This window comes from Archocentrus centrarchus, chromosome 3 (genome assembly GCF_007364275.1).
Source record: "Archocentrus centrarchus isolate MPI-CPG fArcCen1 chromosome 3, fArcCen1, whole genome shotgun sequence".
In the NCBI taxonomy this organism is placed as follows: domain Eukaryota; kingdom Metazoa; phylum Chordata; class Actinopteri; order Cichliformes; family Cichlidae; genus Archocentrus; species Archocentrus centrarchus.
This window is the reverse complement of record NC_044348.1, coordinates 6,509,683-6,518,961: the sequence shown is the minus strand read 5'-3', so window position 1 is coordinate 6,518,961 and position 9,279 is coordinate 6,509,683. Positions and strand designations below refer to the sequence as shown.

Here is a 9,279-nt window from a genome sequence, read left to right as displayed (position 1 = left end):
ATGAAATCCTTGGACCCATTATCAGACCCTATGCTGGTGCAGTGGATCCTGAATTCCCCCTGGCGCACGACAATGCCCGGTCTCATGTGGCGAGAGTATGCAGAACACCTCTGGGAAATTATGTGTCAGTCCATCCGATGCCAGCAGGTTGCACCTCAGACTGTCCGGGAGCTCAGTGATGCTCTGGTCCAGATCTGGGAAGAGATCCCCCAGGACACTATTCATCTTCTCATTAGGAGCATGTCCCGACATTGTCAGGCATGCATACAAGTATGTGAGGGCCACACCAACTACCAAATACCATTTTGAGTTGCTGCAATGAAATTTAATCAAAATGGACAAGCTTGCTGCATAATTTTCTCACTTTGATTTTCAGGGTGTCTGTGGGTCGATAATTTTCATTTCCATCAAACGATGTGGCATCTTTTTGTTCCTAACACATTACCCAGTCCATATCAGCATAGAAATCCAGCATGATTTTTTTTCCCCATTGAGTTCTGATGTGTCAATGTGTTCCTTTAATTTTTTTTGAGCAGTGTAGGACTGGAAAACTACTTATACTGTTTGTGCCACATTCAGTTTGTTGGGATCTGATCCCCCCCATTACAGGCCATAAATACTTTGGGGATAAATGCTAATGCTCCAACAGCAAACAGGAAGCTCCTAATTAAAAGCAGAGGGATACAGACAGATGTGGCTTACAGTTTATTTGGAAAAAGTTCATAATAAATAACTTTGTTCTTTAATACTTTCAGTTTTGTAATAAAAGAAAAGATGTAACAAGACAGAAACATCAGATATTTGAGGGACTCAGAACACATTAACTCTCTTCAGTAACTAAACTGTCTGCTAAGCTGCTGCTTTTACAGACAGCGATGTCACCTTTTACTTAATGAAAATAATACAACACAACAGGCCGTACAAGCTCAAGCATCAGAAACATGTGAAGACACAGAGTCAATTCAGCATTAAAATCTGGAATTAAAGGACAAATTATATTTTACATAGTTTTTGTTCCCTGCAGTCTCTTCATATACCACATGTGTGGAAGTCAGAGAACTGAACAAAAATATAAACATGTATGCTCTGCCTCATAATGTAGCTAACCTGCTACATTTGTAGCTTCATATAGGAACGAGTTTCCTCAGAAACATTTAAATTCATTACATAATGTGAAATTTAACCAACACTTATTGTTAATTTTCATGCTGTGCTTGTGCACTGCACCTATATTTCCATCCTATCCACACAACAGCAGGCATCTCCGTAAATTAAAGACCAAATGCAACCGTGATTCATTTAAACATGTCAGTTCCTCATCTGGTGCATTCTTTACCATGTTATACTATTAATTATACCCATAATGCAGTCCTTTTGGTCTTGTGACCATACAAAGTGTATGCTTGGGAGCAGCTAAAATCCCTTAACCGTGACCTGTGCAGCTGGAGGTTCAGCTGTGGGGGCAGAGTTTGTCTTTCTTTGGGCCCGTACTGCATTTCTTTTCTTTGCAGACTGGGTGCAAGAGGAGAGGTAGACTGTAGAGGAAGATGATAGCCAAATTCAACACCACACAAAGCAGCACTGGGCCCACTGAGTTGCCAAATGTGATGGGAGTTGAGTTTTCGACGAGCCAGGGACGTCGTGTCACCATGTCCTGCTCCAGGGCCTGCATCTGGAAGTGGGTGCCGAGGATGGCGCATACATGGAAAAGCTGATGGCTGTGACCTGCAGAGGGAGCAGTTGATACACGTTTGATAGAGGAAAGGTAAAGTAAATACAAACCTTCACCACTGAGCAAATGATTCACATTGGAAACTCATTTCCACAGGATGGAAAAAAAAAAAAAAAGTGTAAGCCAGCAGAGAGAATAAATTTTAATATGAACTGAAAGAAGCACAGTACTGGAAATGTTTGTCAAACTAGTCAAACATTTATTTCAAGGTTAGAAACAAAGACTTCATGACTAGATCACTTCTTTTAGCGCTGTTCAACAGCTGGCGCTTTTAAATGTCTCCTTTGCCTGTCTGCCTTTTGGTGCCAAGCAGGTCGTGTACAGTGGTTTGTGTTCTGTGACCGCAAACAACACTGTAGCCAGACTGAATCACACCAGTGAAGCTAAACCACATATTCCTGAAACACTGTGCACATCTAAGAGGAACAGGTGATAACTCTGTGTCAGTAAATAGGCAGAAAAAGCTGAAGACACTAATAATTACAATGAGTACAGATCAGTTTTACCTATGTAGTCAAAGCTGCCAGGTGCCAGGCGTTCAGGTAAGTGTGTGGCAAACAGAAAGCCTGTGAGGAAAGCCAAGGCGATGTGGTGGTAGTGGAGGATGTTGGTGTCATTATCTGTGCAGCCCTCCCCTACACACAGGAACACCTGTGAACACAGCACAGCATGAGCGCATTTAACTTTAATAGTTAAGAGAGAGATGACTAGACAGGACGCCACTTTTAGCACCTCCAAATTTCTTAATGAAGGTCAAACTCTCAGCATCTGCTGGTTGAGCTGCTTTCATGTTTCCAACCACAGCTTGAGAATACTTCTGAGACTACATCAAGGCAAAACAAGAGTATTATTTACATTTTTATTTTAAATGTCAAAATCGTATCTCTAAACCAGGAGCTAACTGGTTTTAAGGTATTCGGGGAGGTTTCATACAGCAGTAATTGGCTTCTGCTTTGTAAATCTTACAAAGGGTCAATGTCATGGTGACCTTCCATAAAATGATTCTATTGTTTTATGATAAACTATTTTCAGCTCGCGACCTTCAGGGATTAGTGATTTTTATCACTAAAAGCTGAACTTGTTGCTAATTTAAATAAAGTTCCAGTATTAATGACAAAGTTATGCATGCGTGTGTGTGTGTGAGCATGGAGCACCAGAGACAAATATCCTAAAAAAAAATGCAGGATTTTGTGGTGTAGCAGCAAACTCCCAAACTAACCATTTAACAGTCCTGGCATATTTTGCCCTATGACCTCTCAGATGTGTCTTGTGAGGGAAATGGATGTGTAAAGTGCCCTACCCTGTAGAACAGAGGAATGCTGTCAAACAGGTAAGGGTAGGCAAAGGCTATGACTCGGAATAATTTGCTGAACTTTGGATGCTGGAACTCAAGGAATCTGAAATAAAAGAAGAAAGACACAGTTTTTAATTATCACTCATAAGAAAATTGTGGAGGAAGCTCTATGGAAACAGCATTGCATTAGTAATGTTATAATTATGTAAGAACTGATTAATAATTTAATACATTTTTTAAAAAAACACAACAGCAGCTAAAATGGAATTACAGCTGAATATAACCGGAATGAGTGCGATAGGCAGAAATCTTAAAAGAAAAAAAGAAAATAAAAAATATTTTAAAAATAAAAGAAATCTTACATTAAAAGAAAAGGTGCTTAAATTTGTGACAGTTACATCACAAAGTGTAACATGTAATTGTTGCCCAGTCTTTGTATTCTGCATGAAACCAGGCTTGTCTTAGATTTTTCCAGAATGAAGTCAGGTTGCTACAGAACGTGTTTAGCTGCTCTGAGTGGCAGCTCCTCCAACCTGCCCAACTGAAACTGTACTTGGAGTCAGTCACCGTTTAGGGCTGGTCCCTATAGTTACGGTCACATAACGCCAATCATATTGCACACCAAGTTGCTCAATTGCACCTTTGAAATCTCATTCACCTTCTGCAGTGTGTCTGAAGGTATGTCAATACTTTAAACATGACTCACATTTTTATGTAAGTAAATTACATTTACATGATGACAGTGTAACAAAAATGCATTAAAAAAATGGAAAATGAAAGACAGGAGGAGCAGATTGTTAGTGAATGCATTTTCTTTACCTCTTTAGGCTGTCATGATTATATTGTAGAAATGGTAAGCCAAGCCTTAGCAGTGGGGAGAGATTAATGAAAGAACATTCATTAGGAAGACCAAGTCAACATTTCCCAGTACATAATGAAATTAATAAATGTGATTATTGCTTTTAATGCAAGACATGGAATGATGATTATTTTGCTTCTATCACTAAAACTGCAGCAAACTTTACATTTCCATAGATTTCTGATCTCCAGTCACTGAGAACAGTCTGGATTTTGATGTAAATCACGCCCAGCATTGTGCTGTACATACCAGGCACAGAGACCAGGCTGACTCATGTACTCAAGTACAATCTCAAAGACACGCAGCCTACAAATATTTGTTAGTTGCTACATTACAATGTTGTCTTGGACAAGGGTTAGGGTTAGGGTTAGGTTAGCACTGAAGTGCTGTAAACACATTTCACTTCTTATTAGTTCAGCTGAGTTGAGGAGATGAAACCCTGACTGCGTAACTGGATAATATTTCCTAGAAACGTGTTTTTAAGCTCTTCTGTTCCATATTTGGCCTAATACCAATCTGATAAAGATGACACAATAACATGTATGTTGACCTATGCAGGGTTACAGCAAGCATTGGAATATCAAAGTGCAGCATTTAGTTTGTTATTATGCAAACATGCATAATAATGTAAAATCTTAACCAAATATTTTTGAAGGTGTTCCCAGACCTCAGAGGACTCCCCTAACCCTTTATATTACAAAGGTTCACCCACAGCAGGAGCTTTAAATGGGTACACACAGTCATGCATGTCCTTGTTCAGTTCTGCGCCGTGCATCTGAATGAAAAAAGCTTTATTGTTTATAGTTTTATTGTATTTGCACTGTTATGCAACAGAGAGCTGCTCTTCTGTTTTGTTTTTTTTCCTATTTTCATACACAGTGCAGCTTTTATATTTCACTTATCTCATGGAAAATGAGCAGGGGGATTTTTGGTTGGCTGGAATCAGTTGAAAATTGATTTTGTATTGGGGATTCAATCTTTATATTCAGTTGGAGAATTTTGTTAAAGCCTCAAACTTCCACGTCTTGCAGAAAATGAATGTTATATGACCAAAAAGTGAAGCAGTCTAATGTTAAGAAAGGGTGCACATTAAAATGGATAATATGGGGACCTCTTTTTGCATAATAAAAGCATAATGCTTGGTTAGAACCAACATTAGCAGTAGGGGTGAAACTTCTTATTTTACCTTGAGTAGCAGGCTAGGTTGGTGCAGATGACAGAGTTGAACACAGCGATGGTGATGTAGTACTGGTGGAAGGAGCTGTTCACCCACTTGTCAGGGAAAACGTAAGCTGAATAGACGATTGCTGAGCCTGCAGCAGAGCACACCATTAGCATGAAAATCTACTCTTCCAACGCTCCATATTTCTAATTAGAAAAAGATATCTGTCCACTCCAGTCAGCTAGGATATTTAGTTGAGACAGAATATTGCAGCCAACTGCAACTCCAATACAATCTGACCTATAAAAGTTCCCCAAGTTTAGACTTCACCTAAAACTGAACTTCAGAAAAGGGAACGGTTTAATGCACAGTGGTTTCACTGAACATATTTAGATTATGCACTCAAGTGAAAAGCGATGATATTGCAACAATTGCTATGTCCTATTCTAAAACTACAGATGCATACATTTTGCATCTTCCTCAAACAGCGTTTCTTTCACTGGGTTCTTGCCACCTTAAAACTTAAACACTTACCCAGGCTGTAGAAACTGAGAGCACCGTAATCAAAAAAGAAGCAGATGTGGCGTGCGCGCGCTGACATGGAGCTGAAGGTGTGAGCACAGCTCGACGCCAGCGGATAAATGCAGCAGGTGAGCAGGAAGATCACCATGGGCCAGGTAAAGGAGTCCTGCCATGCAGTCTGCATCAGCACCACCGTCACTACTTTCCATAGGAAGTACCTGCCAAGAGATGGGCTGGGTTGATGAAATTGGAATGGATGTAGCAGTACTAATGTTGTGGAATAACATTTCCAGCTAAGCAGCACAGACAGTCATCTAATTAAAAAAGATAATGCAGATGCATCCAATTACAAGGAATGTCTTTAGGGTCAGTGAGCGGTTTGATGAGTATGATGTAAATCGAATGCTGCAGCCTTTGTAGTCACCAGATCAATGCTGCTGAACAAACATGGCAGATTTTCCAGTCGTGGCAAACAGTGGTCTCTGATGCTGACTAGGTGACACTTTAGGCGGGGTTTTCCTTTCATTTGTCAGCCATCAAACAGGCTAATTAATATCTAAAGGCTATTTTGTAAGGCTAATAAGGTTAATATATAAAGTACTCTAACTCATAATTACTTATTAAGAGGAAAGGTAAAAAAAAATGTTCTTGAAACCAAAGCTGTAAGACGCACCTACATGACTAAATCCAACTGCAACAGTTTCTGTCGTCTGAGTAAGCTGCTGTATGCTCAGTTCACTGTGATCACACCACTTGTATTCGCATATATGAAATAACATGCACTCCACACATCAGTTATGATAGTGAGCACAGTATAAACACACATCCGCTTCCATGTTTTGCACAGCTTTTCGCAGAACCACATTTTTCATTTTTCACCTTTCTATTTGCCAAAGGATCAAACAGCCAAAATGTCAAGTACTAAAAGCTGACATCCCAGCTGTTCCCCCCTCCTTCCAGTCTGTATGCTGAGCTACGCTGTCTGCCTCCCAGACTCAGCTCCATACTTCATGCGCAGATGCGAGAATCCCAACTTTTCGTCAAGCCAAGAAAGTTAATGATTGCACTTCCGTAAGTGTTAACTGGAACTGGAACATCTAACCAGCTCCTTGCTGTGAAAGGACACTAAACGCTGAACCATTAAGCTGACCAGAAAAACAGTTGATAACGAGCCAAATTAGAGATTAGCACAAATGCGTATGTGGAGCTATCTTCTCCATCCCAGCACCTGTCAGTGTAGAAAAAATACATTAGTACTCAAAGAAAACATGTATTTGGCATTTCCCTCTGCAGCTGACAGGTTTTTGCAAACACTTTTATCTTATCATAAGGATATTGTATTGCCTTGTGTATTGCAGTCACTGCCTCCACTTCTCACAGCACCTCATTAATAAATCAACATTAGTTGTGCTTTTCTCATCACTGAGCAGTTAACTGATTGTGGCAATTTACACAAAAGCCTTCAGCACAGATCTGCTAATTACTGCCTAGGCTGTAGGTCTACACCGAGCCCCTGGACACCAACACCCATGTGCCCTTTGCTTATTCTCAACACACCCACCGAGCCACCCACATCACCCGTGTAATCAAAGCAACTGGCAGGAAGGAAGTGCAGCACAACTTCTGGGAAAAGAAACTTCTGAAGTAACTTTAAATCCTGACACAACAGAACAGCATCAAGATGGTCGTTACAGAGCTGCCACAAGCCGTGGAGAGCTTCTACCTCCATGCATGGATGTAGTGTTTGTCAAACAGAGAGGAAACAAGTTTAGGAGGAGGCCGAGGAGCTGAAACTGCTTTAGAAAAGAGTATTCATTATTTTCCTGTCTGTCTGCCTTTGCCTCTCTTTGTTAGTCATACAGACTTCCATGTTAGGTTTAATGATTCAGTAAAACTATTATTTTTTTTTTTGCTAACTTGAAGGTTTTAAACTACAGGAACTTAATGCATGCACTTATGCACTTGTCAGACTGGATTTCTTATCACAGTTTTCGCGTTTCAGTCACTTCCCCATGCCCCGTGCTGCCTAATCACTACAGTTCATGCTGCAACCACTTCCACACATGAATTTTTTTCTGCTCCTTTGTACATCAACACATGTAAAAAAACAAACAAACAAAAAAAAACATATAACTTCATCATAACTATGCTCATAAAGAAGAGAAAAGGTTTTCTGTAAATGCTGGGAGGAATGATGCGGAATGATGTTACAAAAACAGGTAACTGAGCATTTGCCTGGGAAGCTTAGTAATCCTCCTTTGTGCCAAGAAAGTCAGAAATTTCTGTCTGTGGGAGAGTGCTGATACCAACAGACTCCTGTAAAGCTCAGGTTTTGTCATACATAAAATACCACTGATAGGAAGGCACAGTGACGCACAGTTGCTGCTGGAATCAAAACAAACCTGTATGCATGTTCAGTCCTCATGTTACGTAAGTCAGTGCAAACTGATGCTGCTGAAGCTGCAGATCCTGTGAGTGATTGGGGAACATCTACGCCCCGTGAAAACTGTCCACGCTATCCACAGATTTTTCTTTATGTAATGTCCACTAATCTGCAGCCATCAGATCTTTACTAAGCAGACACTGAAGTGGCAGTCACCTCTGTCAGTACACAGTGCCCATACTGATTGAGGTGATAACAGGTCAGAGTGCAGAAAATGTCAGTTTGTTAAACACAAAGATATCAGGTAAGCAAATCTTTAAAGAAAATTCTAAAACTCTTAATCCTACAAGTTGTGCAAGATTCCTTCATTTATGAAGCCGACCAGCTCCCCGCTGGTCGGCCTTATAAATCACGAGCACTGTGCTCCGCTTTAAGAAGCTGCTTTCGGCTGCTCACTTATTCACAAAGGAACCACCACAGCAGGTAGCTCTGCATCTCTGCTCTGCTTAGCTTCTGCATAAATACACTAAATTGTACTCTTAGTAAACAGAGAACCAAAACTGCAATAACTATGATCGAAACTGTACTTGACTGCTGAGCTGTCAGCTCATGTACAATTCAGGCCACCTGTCTGTTTTTGGTTTTAGCATTTAATCAGAATTTTAATGTTCAGGTGTGTCAGACGTGGTCAATCTACTAAGCACACAACAGGGGGGCAAAACAGCTATGTGGAGGGGAAAAAATGTCAGCTGTACCAGGTGGGCAGAAAGTGGGTCCAGATATTGAGCGTCTCATTGGTCATCTGGAAGAGGCTCAGGATGCAGTCGGTGGCTGAGCTGCGGGGGTGCCGGTACCCAGAAATAATGCTGTCCTCATGGAAAACCTTAGTAAAGAAAGAGTTGCAGTTAGTGCTGAGTCCCAAATTTGAGAAGCCTGATTTCATTCTTAGAGTCTAATAAAATATGCACAACTGGGAAACTTTTAGAAGATCAAATTCATGTTCAGTGTAAAAGAAAAAAATCCACAAAATATCTCATTGATCCTTTGAGAATGAGGTCTAACCAAGGCTGGGGAACCCCTTACTGAAATATGAGAGAGGTTATATAAAAAGTACATTTTTGACTTACAGTTTTCTTCAAAATGAACAGGTTGTTTATTTATTTATTCAAATTTCCAGCACTTACCCGGTCTGAAAACTGAAATGTCTTAAAGATTGAGTGGAGATAAACTTACTTTGGGGACTTGATTGATGGTGAAGACTCGTGGTAATTTGATGAGGCTGAGCATGACTACTGCAAGGTGCTGCTGTCTGAGAGGAGAGATTAAC

The 9,279-nt window shown here is 40.4% G+C and overlaps 1 protein-coding gene across 4 annotated transcripts; it reads right to left on the bottom strand.

Moving 5' to 3' along the window:
* Positions 1–754: 754 nt before the first annotated feature.
* On the bottom strand, positions 755–9,279 carry paqr5b (progestin and adipoQ receptor family member Vb). 4 transcript variants are annotated; one of them, XM_030724861.1, is made up of 8 exons: positions 9,186–9,279; positions 8,708–8,835; positions 5,582–5,787; positions 5,072–5,198; positions 3,846–3,890; positions 3,033–3,129; positions 2,239–2,383; positions 755–1,725 (listed from the first exon to the last, which is right to left on the bottom strand). In XM_030724861.1, the coding sequence occupies exons 1-8, from the start codon at positions 9,237–9,239 to the stop codon at positions 1,451–1,453; spliced, it is 1,077 nt and encodes a 358-aa protein (XP_030580721.1). In that variant the 5' UTR covers positions 9,240–9,279; the 3' UTR covers positions 755–1,450. The 4 variants fall into 4 exon arrangements, with proteins under 4 accessions (XP_030580721.1, XP_030580727.1, XP_030580734.1 ...); XM_030724867.1 differs by having other exon boundaries at positions 3,846–3,854; XM_030724874.1 differs by lacking the exon at positions 3,846–3,890.